Genomic DNA, 24,849 nt, shown 5'->3' with positions numbered 1-24,849 from the left:
ATACACAACCAATAATGTATCCAACATAGCAAGGACTGCTATCTTTTCTTAAATGTTTACAATATAAAAATGCTCTTCGCTTACCTTTATTAGCACATGCTATCCACTGCAAAGGGGTGACATCATAGTTATGCTGTCCAACAGAGAAGGTGAAAACTCGAACCTGGTTCAGGACAAGAAAATACACAAAAAAGGACACAAAAAAAAAAGATTAAGTGAATTGTACTACAATGTGTGAAAATGCTGAAAACGATTTCTGCTGCAACTTTTTCTGCAGTTTTAGAAATATATTCCAACATACACAACATCAAAACTGGATTTAATTTGAATGTAATTGAGTGAGTTTAAGATTGGACCTCATTACTTTTCGTGACGCCTTAATCTGATTTCTTTGAACCTAGTTTAAATTGATTTGGAAAATGGAGTAATATGGTGGTGACAGTGAGACAAAAAAGACAAAAACTAGTAGACCAATTGCTGCACCATCACAGGCTTTGATGATATAGTGGCTAATTAGTCATCAGGTCAGAGCTGTTAACACGAGTAGCTAAGCAACAAAGGAGGATGAAGCAGAAACAAAGAATGGGAAGGAGATCTAAAGAGTAGGGAGAAAAACTGGAAGAAGGACAAAAGAGATAAATCATGAAAATCAAAAGAAAACCAGACAGAATTAAAGAGAAAAAACGCTGGAGAGGACGGTTTGTGCACAGACTGGAATGCTTGGCATATCTGCCTAACTGTCTGCTTTATGAAGGGACAAAGTCGGTAGAAAAACGCACAGACAGGAATCAATGGACAAAAAAAAACAAAAAACGAGCCAAACAGAAATATACTCACAGATTTGTTAGGCCAGTTATACTTCTCAAAGATTTCCTGAGCACGATCTTCACCGCCATCTGTAAACATCATTATCATCTTATTGCAGTTGGCCCTCGGGGCACTGCTCTCCTGTGATAGGTGCACGAAAGAGAGAAGGAAAACAGAAAACACAGATTACAGAATATATAAAGTAATAACGATACAGCTATCTTACACCACACCTTCTTTACAATGCATGTATCACCAGTTTAAGATTTACAGACATTCATTTGCAAAATATTCCAAAGCCCAGAGTTTTTATTTATATTTTTGTCACATTTCTTTGTGCTATATTCACACAAAATAGCCCAATATTTTTGGCGTAGAAGGAAAATGCTGAATGAATGAATAGATCTCAGAGGTGCATTTCATACAGTCCATCATGATATTCTCTTGAATATGTTGTAGTAAATGTAGGGATCAATCATACAGCACTAGGTTAGTTTAAATCTTATTTTTCTGACAGATACCAGGTTGTTAATGTGAATGATAAATATTCTTCAAACTCCAGGGTTACTTGTGGAATGCCAGCAAGAGTTCTGATGAATAATAATAAAAAAAAAGATCCCAGGGTGTGTTTTGGTGGTGCAGTGGTTAGCACGTGCAACCCATTTACGGAGGCCTTAGCCCTCAATGTGGCTGACGCAGGTTCGACTCGGACCTGTTGTCCTTTGCCGCATATCTCTCCTCCTCTCTTGTACCCCCTATTCCAGTCAGCCTACTGTTAAAAAAAACGTGCCACTAGTGCTGAGAAAACAAAAAAAAAAGTATCCCATTTCTTCTATTTTAGCCTCCCATCACTGGCTCCCTATAACATCTAGAATAAAATTTTAAATTCTCCTTCTTACATATAAAACCCTTAATAATCAAGCTCCATCATACATCAACGATCTGATTACCCCGTATGTTCCTAACAGAGCACTTCGCTCTAAGACTGCAGGTCTGCTGGTGGTTCCTAGAGTCTCTAAAAGAAGAATGAGAGGCAGCTCCTTTAGTTATCAGGCTCCTTTCTTGTGGAACCAGCTCTCAGTTTTTGCCCATGAGGCTGACACCCTGTTTACCTTTAGGTCAATGCTTAAAAGTAGACAGTTATGCTGATGATAATTAAAACTTTTCTTTTTGATTAAGCTTATATTTAGAGTGGCTTAGGTTACCCTGAGCTATCTCTGTAGTTAGGCTGCTTTAGGCTTAGGCCGCTGGAGGACATAATGACCACCTCCATCTGCTACATTGTATCACTCTATTACTCTCCAATTTTGCACTATTTGCAGTTATTTCAGCTTTACACTTTATGTTCTCGCTATGTTTTTTCTCTTCATTGCAGCTACATCAGTCCTGGCATTCTATTTAGTCGTGGCACCATTCTGGAAGGCGGTATCATCTTATAAATGATGCAGCTAGCCTTGTCTCTCAGAGTCTAACCCTGCTTCTCTCCTAGACACAACTAATGGCTGAGCCTTCACTGCGACACCTCTAACGAAAATCCATTGCAAATAGATGTAACTTGATTAGTAAATAGATTCAGTAATTTCAGTATAAACATAAATAACTAAACCTCAACATCACCCTGAACATACCAACCCCAAAGTTAAACATGGTAGGTGGCAGCATTGTGCTATGGGGAGGTTTCTCTTCAGCAGGGACAGAGAAGCTGCTCAGGGTGGATGGATAGAGCTCAATAAAGGTCGACCCTGGAAGAAAACCTAATAGTAGATGCTGCTAAAGACTTCAGACTGTCATTAAGTTTTACATCCAGCAAGACAGTTCCCTAACCATGCAGCTTCTATAAAATGTTTAGATCAGGGGTGACAAACTCATTTTGGTTTAGGGGCCAAAATGAGTCTAATCTGATTTCAAGAGGGCCACACGAGTAAACACATTGCAAGATTAAATAGAACTAATAAAAGTGGACTTGTTGTTGATTTTTATATTAAATAAATTTCACTTTTACAGAATATACTATGAATAACCTCAGCGTTTTTAAGAAAAGTATGTGCAATTTCAACAATACTTTTACTCGGTTAAACATTTACTTATGCATTATACATAAGAACTGATCACAGTGAAAAACATTTATTCACATTTTTTGGAACTTAAAAACACTGTCCTGCATGACAAAATACATCAAACAGATAAAAATTAAGAAATTATTTAAAATCAATTTTCCACATCTGAAGCTCAGTGCTACCATCTGCTGATTTAAACACAGCGCCCCTAATTTATTTATTTTTGTTGAATAATGATAATGTAGCCACCAGGCCAGACGAAATTGTTCGGCGGGCCGGAACCGGCCCACGAGCCGTATCTTTGACACCCCTGGTTTAGAGGCTGTAACTATAGTGTATAGTGATTTACTAAAGGGGGGGGGGGGTGAGGACCCTTTTAAATCTGTTATTGTAAATAATTAAAAAAACATGTTTAAATTTCTTTCCACTTTACAATTATGTTGTTATTATTATCACTTTGCTACGGTCTATCACACAAAATGTACAAGAAAACAGTAATACAATTTTCAAGTTGTGACATGATGAAATGGGATACAGTTCAGGCCCATGAATATGGTCGTCTTTTTATCAGGAACAAAGTTAGGATTGAATCTCCAGCATACAACATTATCCAACCATTAAATATCGTCGCTCCCCTTCTCCCCCCACAACACGACAGCTGCGGCTGATATGCAGGCTAATCTGACAAGATTCTAATAAAGATAAATAATAGTGCTGCGATTACATATTTTTATTGTGCTTCTGCCACCAATCATTCAGCAAACCTGTGTCAGACAGCGATTAAGAGGCCCCCCCTCCCCTTTTTATTTCTCTTTCCTCCGACAAAAAGGCGAGGATTCTTGGCTCTGCGCCTCCCAAAACACACCAGAGGAATATGAAGTGTCTGTGGCTGATCTCATCTGGGCTACGCTCATCAATCATCCCATCAGAGCCCATTAGCGTGGCAGCCTCAGAAAATGCGCAGCAGCATACGGCGCTGAGGCAGCACCTGTGCTGGGAGCACGTGGACGGGGTGCTGCTGAGAGACTTCGCTTCGGTGTTGGCTGCCGCAAAGGCCTAGCGTCACTCTGCTGCAATGGCAGCCCTCAGAAATGACAGCCTTCTGGAAATGTCTAATGCAAACCTGAGCCAATCACTGTCAGCCTCGTGTTATCACCATGAATTCAGTTTGATTAATTGGATTAGACAGAAACATCAGCTGCAGAAAAACAAAGCTGCCTTTCCTAGAAAAGCTTGTTAGCTCTTACATTGAGGAGCTGCTCAAAGGCAAACGTGAAGCCAGATTTGTAATCTGTGGTTCCTTTGGCCTGCATGTGCATGACGGCTTCCTTGAAGATCTTCTTGTTGCGAACGTTGGCTTGGACCAACGTCCTGAAGCACGGGACAACAGCCTCGGCCTTTTCGTTAAACTGGAAAACAGGGAGACGAGAAAGAGCAGGAGTCCAGTTGAGCTTAACTGGGAACGAACAAAGTTTGCCAAAATAAAACTGTGTCCAACTCAGTCTCTCTTTGTTATCTGTCTGGTGTGTGCAGTTCATGGAGGCAGGATGCAGACATGGGTGTGTGCAGATGCAAGCTGCCCTGCCACTCTCCGGCTGGCAGTAAACACCGATAATTACAACTTTCCCCTACAAAGAACAGGTGCACCTGAAACGCCAGTGCAGCACGGCGAACAGAAATCCAGCCAAGGTAATATCATCTGTCTCATCTCATCCACCAAATTAGCCTAAAACCGCGTTTACGTCCCTCCGTGTGTGTGTGTGTGTTTGTGTGTGTGTGTGTGTGTCAGCGTGTGTGGGGTCGTGTGTGAGTTTGTATCTGTGGATATGTCTGCACACGGTGTCTATGCATGATTACAACATTAACAGGGATGTCTGAAATGGCATGTTTCAAACGTTGTTCCGTCTTGAAGGTCAGATTCAGATTCTGCTGACATTTTCAACACGGATTGATGTAAAACGCTGTGTGTGTGTTTGTGTGTGTGTGTGTGTGTGTGTGTGTGTAAGAGAGAGAGAGAAAAGTTGACATTTCTCATAGGACCCATTGTTGTCATATATTTAAAAGGCAAAGAAATCACATGTACAAAAGCACAGAGTTGATATTATTACATCGTTCTTTTGTATAATATAAAAAAACAGAGTTCCAGTAAAATATGGTGAAGGAGATATTGTTTTATATCTATGATCAGGGTTGCTACATGTTTGTCATTTAATAATCCAAAACTTTTCCACACTCTGCTTTTTAGAGCCATTATTGGCAAAGAGCGTTACGGTGGGCTGGGTTTATGTAATCTGCAGAAACGCACTGAAGGAAGCAAGGAAGGAAGGAAGGACAAGAAAATGATGAAAGGATGGAACTAGGGAGCAAGAAATTATGACATAGAGAAGGAAATAAGGAAGGAAGTTACAGAAAGGAGGAAAGGAAGCAGGACAATAGAGAAAAGAGGGAGACAATGAAAAGGATGGGAAAAGGACACAAAGTGCTGGTAGGAAGAAAGAAAGGACAAGGGAGGACAGAATGACAGTAGGAAGGGTGGTAGGACACAAAGAACAGTATGGAAGGAAGGATAGGGACAGAAAACTAAATGTGAGGAAGGAAAGAACAAATGACAAAAGAAAGAAACGAAGCACAGAATAAAGAGAGAAAGGACAAAATTAGGATACCAGGAAGGAAAGAGGAACAACACCATAAAGGGAGACAGCACACAAGGAAGAGGTATGAAGGATGACAAGGATGTAGGCAGGACAGCTGAACCAGAGGTTGGACAAAAGCAAGGGGAGGGACGGAATAGATAGAAAGATAGGAAAAGATAGGAAAGAAAGAAGGGCTCAAGGGAAGAATGAAGGACACAACTAAGGAAGCGAGGACAAAAGAAAGAGATGTATGTCACAGAAAAAGAAGAAGAGAAGGGAGGAGTACACAGTGAAGAAAGGATGGGCACAAAAAAAGTTAAAAAAAAGGAGACAAAGGAGGCGGGAAGATAGGAAAGTAAAAGAAAATAAGAAAGAAAGAAAAAATGAAACAACATTCAATAAGGTGTGGAAATACAAATAGTTTTCCATATTTATCCAAACAAGGAAAATATTTCCATCACGTTTGTACAGACTGTGCAAAAATCTAGTTTTATAGAAAGAATAATTATTGTTGTAACTATGTCGGTGTCAGAAGTGATGCCCCCTTTTGTCCTTAAGAACGCAGACACAGAAGGCATTTGTTGACATTTGGGGGGAAATTTATTTCACATTATTAATGTATTTTGTGTTGTGCAAATAATTCGCAGCAGGCTTATGTAAGCCATCACTTTCTTCACAGTGGTGAAAATCAGATGCGTTCCCACCCAGATTAGCATGCTCATTTCTTGCTCTTGGAGCTGGGATTTAGGGCCATACAGTGGCTAAAAGCAATGGATTATGAAGGATTACCGAAGAGAGTCGACAAACAGGCGCTCCACACCAAGCAAGCAGGCGTGTGTGGGTGTGTGCGGGTGGGAGGGTGTGTGCACGGCAGAAAGTAAGGAAGCAAGTTTTGTGTGTTATCTGCCCTGCAGAATAGAATAACAATCATATTCCCACACATATTAGCCTCAATAAAAGAAAACTTGGTGATCAGCAGAGAGCGAAAGGCACGGCTGGACAGAATCCTACACGGACATAAAGCAATGCATGCAGAGCAAATGGAGGAGAGATGCGGTTTCCACTGCAAGCGAACAACTGGGGACAGAATGAGCCCACTGCTGTGCCTAATGACTCCCAGCTTAATTAAAAACTCCCAAATAAGAAAAGCAAATACTGGCAGTAATATTGCTTTCAGTAGTGGGTCATATTGATAATTGCAAATAACGATTTTAAAGCTTCGATATACCTTTGCCACATTGACATAGTCATCGTCTGACAGCGTGTCGAGCATCTCCATCACAGAGGTTTTCATAAGTTTCAGGGTAAGTCCGCTGACACTGCCGCTCCTGCAAAGAAACAACAGAACACTGATGCTTAGAAATATGCAGGCGTTCCCCATGGTTTTAGTCTATAAGGTGCAGTTTCGATTACGTTTGCATCATATTCAGCTTTTATCCTTTAATAAGTTGATGATGGCGTAAAAAGTATGTAGGATGAGATAAATTTAAAGTCTTTGTAAAATGATCATGAATAAACTGTAGTAAGATGATGAGTAGAAACCTGCATTGCTGTTTTTAAATTCTGCTATAGTAGTACTTATATCCATCACTTTAACTGCTTGTTCTCAGAACAAGCCAATGTCTTTATGATCAACCCTCAATAACTCCTGACAATCCAAGTAAAAAGCCATAAAAATATAATTTTTTCTTGCAATAGAACAACCTCATGTCAAATAAATGTAAACTTTAACTTGAGTACTTTAGTGAATCTGCTGATGGTTCCTCACACTTTAGGAGCAGAGGAGACAGAGCTCTCCACACTACCTGCGATCACTGGACTCTGTTAATGTTTTTAAAAATCAACTTAGGTAATTATTTTTTAAACAAGCATTTTAGCCTCACTAGTCCATGGTTGCTATGATAAATTGTATGTTGTTTTGAAAGGCTCTATTAACTGTAGTTTTAGTGTGAAGCACTTTGTGACTACTGTCCGAGAAATGTGCTATATATTAGATAGATAGATAGATAGATAGATAGATAGATAGATAGATAGATAGATAGATAGATAGATAGATAGATAGATAGATAGATAGATAGATAGATAGATAGATAGATAGATAGATAGATAGATAGATAGATAGATAGATAGATACATACATAGATAGATACATAGATAGATACATAGATACATAGATACTTTTACAAAACTATCTTAAAAAGTTGTATTTCTATTAAGAAATGCAATGAAACATTTCTGTGATTTATGCCCTATTTTATTTGCACTTTTCATGTTTAATGCATGAGCTCTTATTTTACATAGGTAAATATGGCATTGCACTAAGGCTCATTTCTACCTTTCAGCTCTTCAAAATGGGAAAACCAAGAGAACATACAACTGAAATAAAGCATGGTCTCTGTAACATAACTTTCAATAAATTAGAATATTATTGAAAAACAAATTTTTTTCGGTAACTCAGATCAATAAGAGAAACAGGTTATATAGATTAATGCAGACTGATGATGTTTTAAAGCTTTTATCTCTGTTAATTATGATTTTTTTTCCATCTGCAGCTAATAAAAAGAGAGCATTCAGGATTAAAATATTGAATTAGACTAATAAAAACTTAACTTGGGACTTAATGAAAAGTATGTTTAATACCGGCTTAAAGGTTGTTTCCGACAAAGAAGCCTCTTATGCATATTCTAATTCATTGAATATGACCGTGACTACAGTGGCTGAAAAGTTTAAACAAACAGGATCTGTGACAAACAAGGCTGGAGGAGAACCCAAGTGTATCGCTAAACCATGCAAATTGACCAAGATGGTAATGCTTGCCATGTGTTTTTGTGTGCCTATGTATCAGGTAGTTTTTAATGTGAAAAATTAAGCACATTTAAATAAACATCTAGTCCTGTTAAACCTTCAAAGTAAGGGTGTCACTTATGTTGTGTTCATGTTCTTTTTTTTTAAAATAGTGCATGTATATTGGGATGAAAGGTGTAAAATGCACATTGTGCAACTGCATCAGGACAGACTACAATAATTTTGCTATGATGTCAGTATTCAGTATACTTAATGGTTACCTGACCATCAAGGGATGAAAGTTCATTGGTCTTTACATAGTCTATGAGTGAGTGATAGTTTTAGGGAGGTTTAAAATCTCAAAATCTCCCTTGGAAATTACTACAAAGACGTGTACACAACAGATAATTTTAAGATTACCGTTTAGATTACTTTTTTTAAATAAAGGCATCAAATCTTGAGTAAATTCAGCTACAAACTCACTACCTTTTAATTTAAATGCAGACTTTCATAAAGTTAATTAAAAGTGTTTACCTCGTGCATCCATGGACAAAACAATTTTTCCTTATTTTACAAAATGTTGCTGTATTTCTTATTTACCCTTCTATGTTTACAAAGACTCAAATGCACATATTGTTAGCATTTTTTTTTTATAGATGAATTAAATAATGGAAATTATTTGAACTGAATCTATAAATTGATAGCACAGAAAACAGCAACATTATGACTTAAAGTTAAGCATTAATCACCAAGCATAAAAACAGCAAAAAGGACTTATTTCTATTGTGAGCTTCCAGGAACACAAAACTCACAACATATTGCAAAAAAGACAGTTGTACCAAAATAATATGTATATTATTGTGTATAATATGAAAATAAATGTTACATTAGAAAATGGTAAAAAAAAAAGAATTTAGAAATTAAGAAATTGATCTCTTTTATGTAAGCAAAAAGAGGAACTTTGAACAGACATCACAAATTATCAAAGCTTATTAAATGCAAAACACATCCATGTAAAAGTAAATAATGAATACATTTAAGTGAAACCAACACTTTAAGCACGATCATTAGAAACAATACCTATATTCTCATCAGAAATGATGTTCAGCTGGCATGTTTTAGCATTACTACATCATTTGCAGCACTTCTCTGTCCTCTCTCTTAGATTACGATGTCCAATGTCACATTTCTCTATATCTCTAAGAATTGCCTGAACCAGTAAATCAGAATGTAAGGCTTAAAGGTCAGAGGATAAGAAGCAATCATCATCTTATAACTTTAGCCTCCCCTCAGACCAACAGGTGGCACTGGTGTCCTTTGAAGGCAAAGTCTAATCTCTGCTGCAGCCTGGGACAAGGTGAAAGAAAAGTGAAATACTTACACATCTACAATGATGACCATGTCCTTTGGAGACGATGCACCTTGGATATACCTGCACAAAAGAGGCAACGAAAGGGCTTTAATTTGTTCCCATAATCTCTGAAAATTGCACTGAAGAAAGAGGCCAGAGTCACAATGAGCCCAGTCATAATAGTATGGAGCAGCCATAGCTGAGCCCACTTAAGCTACAGAATACTGAAAAGGCTTATGTGCTTAGAAGAGTTAATAAGTTGTTATATACTTCAGTGTTGGCTACAGCCGCTGTTGGCTGACTTCAATGTAGATAGTCCTCTTCAGTGAATACCAGAGAATGGTCTGAATAATTGTTGCATAAGCCGGAGTAATTACTAGTTGATGGTTTCAGTATGTAGCAACACATCTGGCACAATGGCCCGCAGTGAACTGTAAACGCCTCCAAACAAATGCGGAGATGGCCCTTGTAATGGGCCCAACAAACACATATTTAACGACGTATTATCAGAGAGTTATTACACAGTCAAAAGTCCAATTATTCCTTTAGACAAAGGCTGAATGCGTTAAAAAGCTTTAGATATTCAGACAGCATTACATTAAATAGCATTCTTAGCAGCTGCTTAATTATGTCGCTTTGTTTCCTGTTTTGGCATTAATGACAGAAGAAAGTACACACAGTTTTTCTCATCCTTTCGGGAAGGCTTTAAATACAGCCGCTTTTATTTAAGGGTAATTCATCAGATCTTGAAATTAGAACGATCACATTTTCTAGCAAGTGCAGTGCTTTTCAAAGCTATTCATGCCACTTGACCTTTTTCCACATTATGTTGAGTTACAACATCAATGTGCTCAGTTGGGATATTGTGTGGCAGGCCGACACTAAGTGGTGCATGACTGTGAAGTGACAGGAAATGACACATGCTTTTGAAAAAAATATTCACAATTAAAACACCTGAAAAGCTTCCTTTACTTTGATGCAGTCAAATGAAACCAAGTTCACTTTACTGCTCACCTAACTACTAAATCTATCAGCTGAAAAAGGAAAAGGTGAAGAAAAACTGCAAAGTTAAAGACCGGTAAGGGAGAACATTAATCACAAAGGCAGTCAGGGGGCCCACGGCAGCTCCGGGGGAGCTGCAGAGATCCACAACTCAGGTGGGAGAATGTCTGTCATGTCATGGGACCCCTTTGGGAGTCCGGGGTTACGGGTCCCCTGACGCCTGCCTCTGTGCTCGGGGAAGGTGGGTCTTCGGTTCTCCACAATCACTATCAAGCTATTTCTGGATAATCTTCACCTAAACTAGTGCACTTTCACATCTCCCACAGGTGCTGGGTCCCAGGTATTAAGTGTTCACTTATATACAGTAATCTTATAATTTATTTATTTATTTATTTATTTATGTTTTTTCACTTTCTTTTTTCAAATATCACATTACACATGTCAGCTTACATAATAATATATATGATTTAGCAATGGTGAGGGGTCACTCTGAAGTTTAGAGTGGCGCACGCTGGGGCTCGGTCGCTCAAGCCTCCATATCGGGCTGGCCGAGCGAGCGAAGGGAGCCGCGGTCGCCCGCGGGCAGCTGGCTTCCCTCCACACTCGAATAACACACTAGGTGTTATTCGAGTGTATCTGTTGCTTTATGTCCGTTGGTTGTGCTGTTCTTTTTGTGTCTCTTTCCAGGTGATGGAGCAGACAGAGGACGTTTTATCATTCTCTTCCTTTTATCTCCTCTTTCTTTCACCTCTACTCTTTTTTTTCTTTTCTTTCACTTTTTGTTCTTCCTTTACTCTCCCATTGTCATGTCCATATAATTTGAAATTCTCCTTGCAGGAATCATAATAAAGCTATTTACAAGCATAAATCAAGTGGAGCACTATGGCGAAAGCTGTTTGCCCCACTTGTAAAAGCAAAATCTGTCGAGCTCTATCTGGCATTGAGATATCAATTCCTATTGCCATATTGCTAGACAGGACACTGGGAAAAAAAAAAAGAATGTCTGTCATGTACACCATAAATGTGACCTTTATTATGCAGGGCACTGACTAAAGCAAAATCAGCTTTTGTTTGTTTTTGTAAAGAACACTGAACGCAAAGTATTATTTTCCTTCCAGTTCACAATTATTCATTAATTTCTGTATATCACATAAGATCAAAATTAAATACATTGCAGGGGTTAAAGGGATATGAATATTCGGTACGGTCCTCAGTTTGGCCAAGAAACAACTCTCTGGTTCCTTACCCAATGAAAACTAATGTAACGGTCGCCACTGGGAGACTACCAACATCCCATATGCTGTCGACCTACTCGTCTGAAATTTACTCGTCAAGCTCCCAAGTGAAGCTGACCTGAGCTGTGGAAAGTCCACACTGACCCAAGTAATTTCGGGAGAATAAGGTAGCTGGCGTTCTGTTCCTTTTGTCGACTCATCAGCTGGATGTCAAATACATTACTGAGTCTGGCGGCGGCCCTGTTCCTTAGGGGGTGGGGAGGTGGGGGGGTGCCTCAGTTCGCCATACTTCTTCACCAGCGGAGCACCTTCCCAGGGATGTGTGTAAGCTCACAGGACAGAAACGGTAATGAACTAGCTGGCACATGTAACATCTGCCCGTTGTTGATAGAGGATGACATACAGGGGGAAATCAAAAATCCCTTCAGTCTCTTCCAGTGGCAATTAAATTCACATTTGCCAGCGATACAAAGAGAGCTAAGATGGATAGACAGCGCAGGCTTTTCCTCGCCGCTAGACGGTGGAGGGGGCCGGAGGGAGGGTTGTCTCAGATGTGAGTATTAGTTTGACATTCTGAGGAAGTGAGCGGGCGAGCAGTTAGCAGCCGTCTTAGGCAGAGCCAGAGCAATCATCAGGGGTCTCTTTCTGCTGATTATCGGCCGTTCTGCTGAGTGTGGAGGGAAGCCAGCTGCCCGCGGGCGACCGCGGCTCTCTTCGCTCGCTCGGCCAGCCCGATATGGAGGCTTGAGCGACCGAGCCCCAGCGTGCGCCACTCTAAACTTCAGAGTGACCCCTCACCTGTGTTGACATCTCATTGCCTGGGCTGCTCAACCCTCTTAGCGGAAAACTTAAGTGGAAATATCAGGGGAAACAGGGGCTGCATCATATGAGGTCAATAATTGAGCTCAGCCGGAGTGAATATAGGCAAAATGTATGTGTGTACAAGAGAGGCAGAAGGAGAGAGGGTGGAGGAGGAGGAGGAGGAGGAGGAGGAGGGGGAATCCAATTATTTTCAATAATAAAGAATGCTACATCAAAGGTAGAACTTCCACAGCTTTCCACTTCTGTGTGGCGACAGAAATCAGGTCTGGAACCATGAGGCATATAGGCGTGCGTGACTTTTATCAATTTAATTACTGAAATCTTAATTTGAGGCAGTGAGGGAGAGGGCGGAGGAAGGACCTGAGACTCCACACAGCGGGGGCGGCTTTCTTTTTAGCAGACAGAGTTTGTGAAAGTGATCATCGATGCGGGACCGAAAGCTCGGTCAGAATGTGGCACACGTCTAAACTCCCCGAGGCTCCCAAACAGAGTCACCTCATCTGGAGATTAAAGGAGGGTCATTTGGCGACGGCTGATGCTCGCAGACCGACTGCGAGATTTCATTAACTTCCTTGGTCAGTCCATTTCTCATGCAGGAGAATGGTCCTTTAATGGGAACTCAACTTATTTTGGAGAGGGGTTAAATGTTAATTATAAGGCAATGCAAGCTTTCATTACCATGTCATTACAGGTCATCTTCATATCCACCAAATGCAAAAATCGCCGCATAAAGAGCTGCGCAAGCTTCAACCCTAAAATATGCTGAGGAAATATTACTTTCAAGCAGATCATTTCTCTGCAGCCGTGAAAGAGGCAGCATTGATCAGTGGTAATAGGGTTTAAGAGAAATGTGTGAGCTGTGATGGAGTAAGGAAGAGTAACGCATGAGTCGAAGCTATATAGTGCTGCCATGGCTGATCTTGCACACAGATTGGCCTGGCATATCAGCAGCGTCCCCAGTTATTTTTTTTTTCTTCTTCTTCCCATCGCCTGAAGTGCAACTGAATTTTGTCTCTGCCTCCGAGCGGGAGAGCATCAAGATCAGAGAAAGTGGGATATGGAGTCAAGGATTTTCAGTCTACGGACCGATATCGCACTTCTGACGAATAGAAATCATGAGCTGAGGCTGGTATCGGGGTATAATTCACCACATTTTTGACTCGTGGATCCAGATGTGTCGTTTCTGCATGGGTTGCAGTCCGTAATTACCTCTCGGCTCCTGCCCACTGATGCCATTCTTTCCCTGTCATTACCCGGTCTCCTGCATGCCAAGGCCAGGTGACAAGCAGATGGGCCTGGCTGGTGCTGAACCGAGCCCGCTCGCCCATTCAGTCCCCAGCAGGCAGCAGAACCAGCCTTTCAGCTTTTCACCGTCTCTGTCCATCCTCTAAAGGAAGACTTAACAATGCCAGCGAGCAGTATCAGATTCCAGACATCGCCGCTGTATTTCACATAATGGCGTGTCAGCTACAGTTTATTCTGATGCACCTATCAGGGAAGATAAACATCTGCCATCTGAGACTTCATAGCAGTGCCACGATTCATTACAAAATATCTTGGATCGAGATTTAGGTTGACATAACATGTTCATCACAAGTGCAGTCATGGTACACCTTCAGTGAAATTTGTTGCACTAATCCTTACTGAAAAACAGGGAGATAATATAATAGGTAATTAATAAATCCAATTAATAATAAACAAGCAGTTAAGAGCTTAATTCATTTTTTTTTGCAGTATTCCTGTCAATCAAGTGGACTAAATGATTCCCAGAAGTATGTATGCCAAAAGGCTAGGGCAACAGATTTTATATCAAAAACCCCTCACTTGCTTTCTGAAGACCACAAATGTGAATCTAGTGGCAGAAGGACAAATATTTTACCGAGATAAGGCCTGATTGCTTGTGGCACCATCATCCTATGTCTCGTAAGATTACAATTCAGACACAACAGCATATCGTTTTAATATATATATTTATTTATTTATTATTATTTTTTTCCTGGCCCACTCTGCTTTGCAGAATGTATTGTTGTTTGCCATAATGGAGGGTTTTCTGGTATGAATGGCCAATTTCACACCATGCAACAACATCTCAAATGAAGGGTTGTCAACCAGGCCACTTGAAAAGCTTCATTTTATTTATTTATTTATGAGCAGGTCAGAGGTGGACTCACTGGTGTTCTTTGAATCATTTTCTTGATGCATAACTCAAGTGGATCTGAGCTTAAAGTCACAAACAGATGACCGGACGCTGTCCTTTAAACTTTTCTGGGGAGAGAACAGACATCATGGTTGCATCAACAGACACGACTTCTCTAGGTCCTGAAGCAGCTCCAGACCATTGCAGTGTTTGTCTTTAGAATGAGATTTTTCTGAATGCTATTTAAGTGAAATGGCAGATTAATTGGGACACACATGTTCCAAAAAGCTCAAAAATTTTTTCATCAGTCCACAAAATAGTTTCCAAGAAATCTTGTGAATCATCAAGATGTTGTCCTGTACTTACTCAGGAGTGGGTTTGGCCTCGAAACTCTCTTGCTGAATAATCAAACTGACTTTAATATTGACAAATTAGCCCTTCAGTGCTTTAGACGTTGTTTATCAGTACTATTGTGATGCTTGGACGAGTGATCAAGGAGCTCTGGGGTTCATTATGGCAGGTCGGCCATTCCTGAAAAGGTTAACCACTGTCCCTTGTTTTTCTTTTCTCCATTTGTAGATAATAGCTCTCAGTCGTTCACTGGCATCCAAATTGATTTGTGTCCCTTTCCTGACTAGTAGATGTCAATGACGTTGGTTCTTATCTGTTCTTAAATTTATTTAGAATGGTGCATGACGTGTTGTATTTTAACTTTGTTTAGCCTACTTCGTGTTGTCAGACAGGTACTATCTAAGGGATTTCTTGATTCTACAGGCCTGGCAGTGATCAGGCCTGAGTGTGGCGAAATAAACAGTCAGAGAAAAAAAAAGTGTTTGTTATTTCATGTTTCAACATATCATCACCTTCCTAAAATAATGGCCTAAATAATCTTTTGCCAAGAATTATGTTTTTGCCTAAATCAACCTATTCTTTTGTGTGTTTTCTGAAAAACATGAAAAACATTATTTTAGGAAGATGATGATATGACCATATTGGTTTGGATAGATTTTTTCCCCCTCTTAATAAACCTATTTTTTTCCAACTCAGATAATTTTGTCTGATAATGAAATCTGTTTGATGACCTTAAACGTTTCAGTGTCAAAACAAGATGAAACAAAAAAGCAGAAACAGAAGAAATCTGTAAGGGGGAAAATACTTTTTCAAAGCCTTCTTTGTCCTGGAGAGTTTAACATGTTTGTTTTTATCCAGATGGAAGGCAACCTAAGAGCAGCTGCCCCCTTTATTATTTATTAATTTTTATTAAATCTGTTTTAGACATTTTAACAAAGAATGAACACAGCAGCACGTCAATAAAAACCAAAGGCTACCCCAACTTTAACAGACATCATCACGAGGAAAAGCTCTATGTATTGTTTTTAAACAGTGCTTTTAAATTAGTAATAAAAGCTATCACTTAATCAGCCATTTCCGATATTCAACTGGGAAATCCTTCAAGCCCAACTCCTCGCATATCTGCATCAGCAGCTTATATAACCATAAAACACTAACAAACCCCAAAATACATCACGCGTTTTGTAATATAAAAGGGTTCCCAACATAACAGATCTGTTTGTGACAACATCTCAGATCTAGATAACGGCTGGTGCGTGCGTGCTTGCTGCCGACATGTGCTCTTTACACTGAGGGCAGAATAAGGTATCGCTCCAAGAGAGACGAGATTAAAGCGGCTACATTCACAGCCGCCCCACTCTTACAACTCCCCCCCCCAAACCCCAACCAAAATAAATCTAAAAGAAACGCATTATACAAGCAATGAACACAACAACATATTCTGCGTGGCGGTGATTGCAGTTTGCTGCTTTTGTAACGGTCTGGTAAAAGAGTCTCATTGGAATTCATGAAATAGTTTTATCACAGCCTAGCGCTGTACAATCAATACATTAACTGTGGTGGCGGGGGGTGGGGGGTGGGGGGGCTGACTCTCTCGAAGGAGATTGTGTTTATGCTCCCTGACCCATTCCACAAAGTGTTGAGCATTACATTTAAATGGGAGGAATAATCTGAAGCATTTCCAGAAACATGCAACAGATGCATGAGATGGTGTGGAAGCTTACTGGTAAAATGTTCCCATGTGAAATGTGCTGCTTTGCCACATTTTTTTTTACACCGTTTACCGGTAATATGGTACCTGCTGCTTTACGTGAAACGTGCGCACAGTGCACATGCTTTGATCTTAATGCTTCGTTTACAGAAGATGTGAGGACAGTAAAGCACAAAATAATGGGACGATTGTATAGAGCGCATTGAGGGAGAGCGTGTGTGTGAATTTGTGTTGTGCTGATGGGCATATTATTTTATGGACTGCTGCTCTCTTAGCGCTCCTGTGGATGTGGAAGGCGAATTGAGATTGAATTAAGATAAAAAAAAAGAATATATAGGAGGACAGCTCCCAGCGAGCCCGCAGGAGACAGAGATGTTGTCTGCTGCTTATTTATGCAACTTTGCGTTGATTACTGGAAGTGTTGCTGCCATCGTTCAGATTTCCGGATTTTTCCAGTTCGCGTGTGGGAGTGTGCAACATGTTCTCCCTTTCATAAATTTCCGCCTCTTTTTTCTTTTTGTGAATAATTTCTCATGCAACACCATTCACAGACAGTTACAGTTCTTGAAGCACTTTATTCTTCTGGCAAAACTCCTAAAGCCCGGTGTCACCTTCAGCAACAGCAAAGTGATCTCCTCTGACTCAACATCCACCTGAAGGGGCGGGGAAAAATAAAAAAAAAAAGAATGAAAGGAGGAGGCACGGCTCCGGGCTCTGGATGTTGGGAATAGTGTTTTAGGCAGCCTCAGCTTCAGGGACTGACCAGCAGTCATAATATTTGTGACGAGGTCAGATTGACTTTTTGAAGAAATCAATATGTGATATAGCCTACATGCTGTTGTGAACCTGGGAGGTAATGGGATCTTTGCAACGCTTGGCTAACAGGACTCCGTGCCTTTTCTCTGGTGATTCCTCTCTCTATTTTACCTTTCTCTTTCCTCTGCCTCGCCTCACCCTCTTCTTTGCTTTCTTTAATGAAAGGAAAAGGCATAAAAAGGAATAATGTTAATATTTAATGTCATAGTTAATTGGAGACAATTAAGAGCAATGACTGGATCATTAATTTTGTTGAGTGGGCTGCTGGAAGAGCAGAAGATTGCTGACTGATTTTTCTTTTTCTAAAGTCCACCTGGTCCAACAAATGTAATATCCAGCAAGCAGCTACAGGTTTCTCCATGAAAACCAGACCACAGCATTGACTGAGAATGTCTACTTAGAGTCTGCATCAGTCTAGATGTTACTTAAGCAAGTTCCTGTTCATTTCTGAGAAAATCTGACATCTCAGTCGGTAATTTTAAAAATGTTCAACCTAAGCCCTACCTCTGGAAAAGGAATATCTTCTATACTCTACCACTCAAGTTTAATTTTACTTAAGGAAAAATAACTAAAAAATTTATTAATTAAACTGTTCAACACTAGAAGAATTTATCCCCTTTTAAATACATTTATTTCTCCTTTCCTTGTTGAGCCAAAATGTGAATTTTTTTGTGCCTTTTTATCCCTGGATTGTATTTAAAATAAATAAATAAATAATAATAATAATAATAATAATAATAATAATAATAATAATAATAATAATAATAATAATAATACATCTTTATTAGCAGACATTACATCCATGGTCACATAAATGTAAAAAACAAAGACAATCCACAGAAATATCAAATGTCTTTAGACAAAAAAATAAAAAATAAAATAAAATCAGTGCATACACAGACTCTTAAGCCAGTGCCTCCTCAGACTGGATGAGTACCGAGAACTACTCAACGTCGGATCTATGAGTGCTAAAATTATACTCGCTCTCTAGAAGTATACATTAACCTCCCTAAAAGTTCTTTAAAAGTACGAAAACCCGCAGCATCAAACACCTGACTAGCCCTTCCCCCTCTGGGCATCCCAAGAAAGATTCTCATTGCATCGTTGTAAGCATTATGCAGCTTTTGAATGCCACGCTGCTTGTAAAATGCCCACAAGGGGGCAGTATATAGTGGTGTGCAGTAAGCTTTAAACAAAGTGAGCAGAAGCTAGATTTTCGCGCAATGGCCTGCATATAAATATTACATCGTTGCCTGTATATATCATCATCATCATCATCATCATCATCATCATCATCATCATCATCATCATCATCACTGGTTTCTTAATTTTTCACCTATCATACATCCATTATTACAGGCTGTCAAATATACGGCCAAACCATCAACATATATATTAAATAAAACTGGAGATAAACTCCCGCCTTGTCTAACACCATTGCTAACACCAAAGGGAGTAGAAACACTGCATTTAACATGCATCTTCTGATGAGTGTACCAGAAACAGAGAATCCTCACAATGTGTCCAGGAACTCCTCGTCTTTAATTTATCAAAAAGTTTTCTGTGTTTCCCTCGCTCAAACACTCAAAGGCATCAATAAAACACATAAGGACAGATGGGTTTAAAGAAACAATAAATCAGAAACTGCATTTTAGAACAATAACAATTAATCAGGGTTCTTCATCAGCATGTATTCCTTCAAAAGTAGAGGTAAAACCAAAACTATTATCTCTTAAGAATGATATAATTAATATGTGCACAGAATAAATGAATGAATGAATAATTCATTTCAGACAATCCAGTGAAATAATAATTTTTACACATACCAACATTATGTATAAATAATAATTATATCGCTATGTGATGATATACAATATATTATTAATAATACAGATAATAATATTTATGATTTTGTGATTTTGTCTGAAAACCCAGAATACTTACAGTCCTACAGTCTACATGGACACAAATTTCAACGAGTCTGCATGTATGGAGTCCAAAATAACCTTAACTAAGAAGGTAAATAAACAATCCTTAGGTTTCCATTGATACGTCCTTACATCAAATGGGAATGTAAGTCCAATTCTATGGCAACTGTTATGTTCTATTGATGAATAAGGTCTGTTTATTTCAAGACCTAAGATTCCTTATGCAAAATGAAAAGTGTTATTTATGTAACTGTCTTTCTGAAGGATGCTGCGATCTCCTGATATCACAGAGACACAGATGACAGCCTCACCTAACCCTGACTGACTGCTCGACCTCCAAAGTGAAAGTCAGTCAAGAAAGCAGCATGTTAGGTTATAGTCACACAAGCCTGACCTGACACATCGTGACCGCGCCCTTCCGCGCGCCCCGCCACTCCAACCTGCTACGTTTTGGGCACAAGTTGCTAAGCAACAGGCAACAGGAGCACCTCTGAGTCCGACATGAGGAAAGGCTCAACGCAATGACAGTGACAAACATGGAGGGCCAGGGAGGTGACAAGGTGTCCCTTTGCGGGGGGAAAAAAAAAATACCCCTCCTCCTCTGTCCGCCCTCGTCACACAAGCTGCTTCCGCTCAGCGGGCCCCGCTCATCCTTCCCATCCATTGTTCCTTCCTGTCTCCGGTCACAACACATGCAAGACTTAAGCTCCGGTGTAGTTTGGGTATTGAGCTGACAGATGAGAGACAGGATTAATGTTCAAACTTGTCCTTCTGCGCAGCAGTTTCTGTTTACAGCAGTTTACATGTTCACGGCGAAGGCTCAAGTGACAGTGCAGCACTAAGGAGACTTTTGTCTGCTGTTAACTTAATTAAGTTGTCTGAGGGGATGCCTTGTTAGTTTCATGGTTGTAAAAACAGCGTTAAGCGATGTCTTTTTCTTTCGTGATAATAACAATAACACAGTTCAATAACACAGTCCATAATGTCAATTGAGACATTATTCTGATCATAATGAAAAATAGAATTTATAATCACTTTTTGAAATGAAAGTCAAGCTCTATCCATATGTCTGAAATATTTTAATATGCATGTGTGTGACGTTAACCAACCCTCGGGCTTCGACTTTTTTATCTTCAAAGATTCTCCAGCACGTTACAGGTGAATAGTTTTTTTTTTTATTTAGTCAAAATTGAGTTTTAGTTCACCCGAAATAAAGTGTTTTTCTCAAAAACAATTAGCTGATTTCTCAGAATATGTGAGAAAAAAAACACGTTTTTATGACCTTTGAATGCTCCCATTCTGTTTGCATGAAAGCCATCTGCAGTTTAATTACACTTCTTGGCTCTGGACAAAATAAGAGATTGCACAGGTGAGCCATTTAGCCAAGCCAAGCTGCCCTGTATTTATAGGCACTTAAAAACAGCATGGCTGACCACAGTGCTGAACAACTATATAGAGCATATGTGATAAATACATAAAAGATGTTACAAGCAACAGTACAGTTACAGTGAAATGCAATTTAAAACACGTAAAAAATGTTGTAAGTAACTTAAAAAGAATAAAATGAATATAGTGAGCTCTGTCATGCTACTTCAAAAGCTAATGAGATGTAGCATTAGCATTAATTTTAGTAAACTGTAGGGTTTTTCCAGGTTGTTCTTTCAAACATAAAATTAAGAAATCTTCCTGTTTTTATTTAAATGCACTTTGAAGTCGCTGAAGATGTCAAAGAGTTTGTCATTAGCTTAAATAATTGTATTAATTTCAAAGTTAGTTATGTGACTGATGTGACGGTTAATAACTATTGAGAATGGCTCAGTCATGGACATGAAAGTAGCTGAGAGTTGCAACAGAAGTAGGTTTTCTACATGTATCTAAAAGTTTGGTTTAAGCCTCCTGACTCAATATTTAGGATTTATTTATTTATAAATAACAATAACACGATTGAAAGCTTCTGCTGTGTGTGTTTGCTCAGTGCGAGCTCTCTGACTTCATCTGTCAGCTCGACCTGACCTCAAACAGCCACTCAATTTAAACTGGCCGGAGACCGAGATGGAAAATGGGGTCAGGTCTAATCAACACCGCTGTCATGATTATGTCCACTCCACTCCAACCTGTAACCAGGCAACAGGCAGGGCTGCCACAAAACCGATGTGACAGCCGCAGGTAGATTAAAAGTGTATAGGGTGGACAGGACCCCGTGGGTGGGTGAGTGGGTGAAGAGGGTAAAGTGGGTGAATGGCCTCATTTTTTTCCAGCCTGATCTTCTGTACGTGGTTCTGTACGATGCACTGTTTGTCACCCACAGACTACAAAAAAAAAAAAAACCACATAAGCACGACAGAGTAAACTTTATAGTATGTCGGCTTAGATTAGAAATAAAATCTTTCACTTTGCATGTGGCTGGATTTATGCTGTGATCTACCGCTGAACATGTAAGATCCTCTTCAGAAATCAAAATGCAATTTCAGCAGGCCTATAAACTCATGAATGTCAAATTAATTTGGGGCTTTTAATGATGGATTTGGTTAATTATTTTCTGAGGATTTAATGGTTTTACAACATCAAACGTCAGGGATTTTTAAAAAACATGTACTGGGTGCACAAGTTTGACTTGTGAAATTTTCTCTAATTCACATAGGCTGAATATTTACACATGGAGGTTAACATATTTAAATTGGACCGTTTCCTGCAGTCGACCTGACCTTCGAACATAATCCACACATTTTGAATAGGTTTAAGGCTGGGGCCATTTCAAGAACCCTAATGTTAGTTTGCTTTATTCTTTACCGAACATGTATTAATGTGTGTTTGGGATCACTTGAGATGGGGTGGTCTCAAGTAAGGGGAATCGACAGCTTCCAGCTGAAATCTGGACATCCCAACTTCTGCCCTATTGAACATTTATAGACTATCCTTGAAAGCTGTGTTAAAATCTTACTGACTGACTGACAACATAAATTATAATAATCTGTAACAACACAAACTTGATCTGTTTGTGTTATCAAGTTTAGCTGCCTGACTAGTAATGCTTTATACAGAACTGATGGACTCGCTCTCAGACATCCTCCTTTGTCATTTTGGTAGCTGAAAATGTTCGTGTATCACTGATCCAATGAGAAAATGGCATAATCTGTTGAAAGGGTTTACTTCTTGAAAGATACATTTTGTTTAGTAATCAGAATCGTCTTATCTGCAATGCAATTTCATGTAGTTCAGTTAACTGAAACTTAAACACAAATATTTCAATTTTTAATAGCAGATCAAGTGTTTTTTGTTGAATAAAGAATTATGAAGATTTTAATGATTGAGGAACCTTATGATCGGTGCATTCAAATGGACGTGGAAACTTTAGGATCAGCACCACGTAATCTGGGGCTGCTGAAGGTGTGTGCTTAGACTCCAGAGAGCTCAAAATCTGTCACTGTTTCAAGACAATGACCCAACAGCACATTTAGCGTTTGCCATTTTTAACCGCTTATGTATCACTATTGTGATGTTTGACTGATTTCTCTTTACTGTATACCAAAGACAACCCAGTTCCACAAAGATTAGGCATCTTAAGGAATATCAATTAAATTAAAGACTTGTGTATAATCTGGGGATAACAAGTACACCTGGTTATATCAAAGTCAAACTTTAAAGATACTACACATTTTAATGACACTAGCCTAAAATCTATTGATGATTTGAAAGTGTCAATTACTGAGTAGCTATATATGTCCAAAGCCAACCTGTTGCAAAAGGGCAACATTCACATATTATCTCTTCTAGAGACCTTTCATCAGGGGAGTAAATGCTACTAAATATGGAGTTCATTTCTAAAATTATGATGGTCAAAGCTCTTTAACACACCCAAACCTAGGCACTCAGTAAAGACGAAACCTACCATGGTCTTCTGCGAACGTCATACAGGTCAATCTTGTTGGGTGCCCTCCAAGGAGTGGCTGTAGAGAGCAAGAAAATAAGTTACAATCCACTCACTGCACCACGTTTCCTCCCAGATCAGATCAAAGCAATCATAATTTCATTTTTTTCTATCAAGCTTCTAGCACAGAAAGATGATAAGATGCTGTAAAGCTGAGAGCCTAAACGATTTATTCTGACTTTATCTTGCCATAAAGTAAAGGGCAGACTGTTGGATCTGAAGCCTACCTGGGTAGTAACGCGTCACCCCAGTGGCGCTGCCGAACACCTGCCAGCGCAGAGAGCTGTCCTCTCGCCGGTTTTCAATGAAGACCCGCTCCAGAGCTTGGGTCCAGTTGAGCTCATTTAGGATCACAGGGGCTGAAGGAAGAAAAAAAAGGAAATAGTAAATGTAAAAAAAAAATCTTGTTGGACACCCTCTTTTTTTTAATCATTAAAAAAAGAAGATTACAAATATGTAACCAGGCCCAAAAGAACAGACTCTTGGACAAATAATAAAAATCCAAAAAGAATTAAGATTTAGGCCGTTTACAGACAAGGTAAACCTGAAACCAGTGAGCATGTCTGGAAACAAAATGTCATTTATACAGGGATAAAGCTCATTTGAACATGTATTCTTATACTGAATTTATTTTTCTTGTCTTTATAAAACATTGTACTATACTATGTTTAATTAACTCAAACTCAAAGCATGCAATGAATAAATTGTCTTTTGAACATTTACAAGCACATTTTATCATCTTACTTTTTACATATATACAAAGAAGTTCCACAGAAAAGTGTGTATATTTGCACATGTGGAGGACAATATACTACTGTATTTAATGAAAGTGATCATCCCATTTCTTAAATGCGATTCTTTTTCGCTTTTTCCTGGGGAAAATAATTTAAAATTTGACAGTGAAAATATGACTACAATAATGCTATAGTTACTGACCTTCAGAACACAGCATTTCAACCCATCTAGCAGTTTTACAACTTGCTAAAACTAATACAAGCACAGCTGGCTGTTTGTTTCAGACTACAGATCTGATCAAACTTAATACCTTCTCTGTTTATGCTGTAGCTTGTCCCTTTTCAATTACATGTTGTAATCTATTTGAAATCAACTTAATAAAAAATATTAGAGAGGCATTTCGACTAAAGTCCAACAAAACCCCAGATTTGTCTCTGCAAATAAGCCATAGGTTGAGGTGAATGACCTTGTCTCTGCCAGCACGAGTGAGCAGAGTGCATCAGGATTGATGTATGTGGGAACCTCGGGCCGGCGGTGGCCGTCTGAGCGTGG

At 39.2% G+C, this 24,849-nt stretch overlaps 1 protein-coding gene across 5 annotated transcripts in view; it reads right to left on the bottom strand.

The window, feature by feature from the left end:
* cacna2d2a (calcium channel, voltage-dependent, alpha 2/delta subunit 2a) overlaps nucleotides 1-24,849 on the bottom strand; it is a 248,431-nt gene that overhangs the window by 44,617 nt on the left and 178,965 nt on the right. For all 5 annotated transcript variants that reach the window (XM_021321935.2, XM_012873335.3, XM_036152026.1 and 2 more), the window contains 7 exons: nucleotides 23,790-23,921; nucleotides 23,524-23,581; nucleotides 9,663-9,713; nucleotides 6,726-6,825; nucleotides 4,112-4,273; nucleotides 838-948; nucleotides 85-163 (listed from right to left, as the gene is read on the bottom strand). In XM_021321935.2, the coding sequence (XP_021177610.2) occupies nucleotides 85-163; nucleotides 838-948; nucleotides 4,112-4,273; nucleotides 6,726-6,825; nucleotides 9,663-9,713; nucleotides 23,524-23,581; nucleotides 23,790-23,921 (693 nt within the window). The remainder of the gene's footprint in view (nucleotides 1-84; nucleotides 164-837; nucleotides 949-4,111; nucleotides 4,274-6,725; nucleotides 6,826-9,662; nucleotides 9,714-23,523; nucleotides 23,582-23,789; nucleotides 23,922-24,849) is intronic.

Source organism: Fundulus heteroclitus, chromosome 20 (genome assembly GCF_011125445.2).
Source record: "Fundulus heteroclitus isolate FHET01 chromosome 20, MU-UCD_Fhet_4.1, whole genome shotgun sequence".
Taxonomy (NCBI): Eukaryota; Metazoa; Chordata; class Actinopteri; order Cyprinodontiformes; family Fundulidae; genus Fundulus; species Fundulus heteroclitus.
This window is presented reverse-complemented; position numbering and strand designations above follow the sequence as displayed.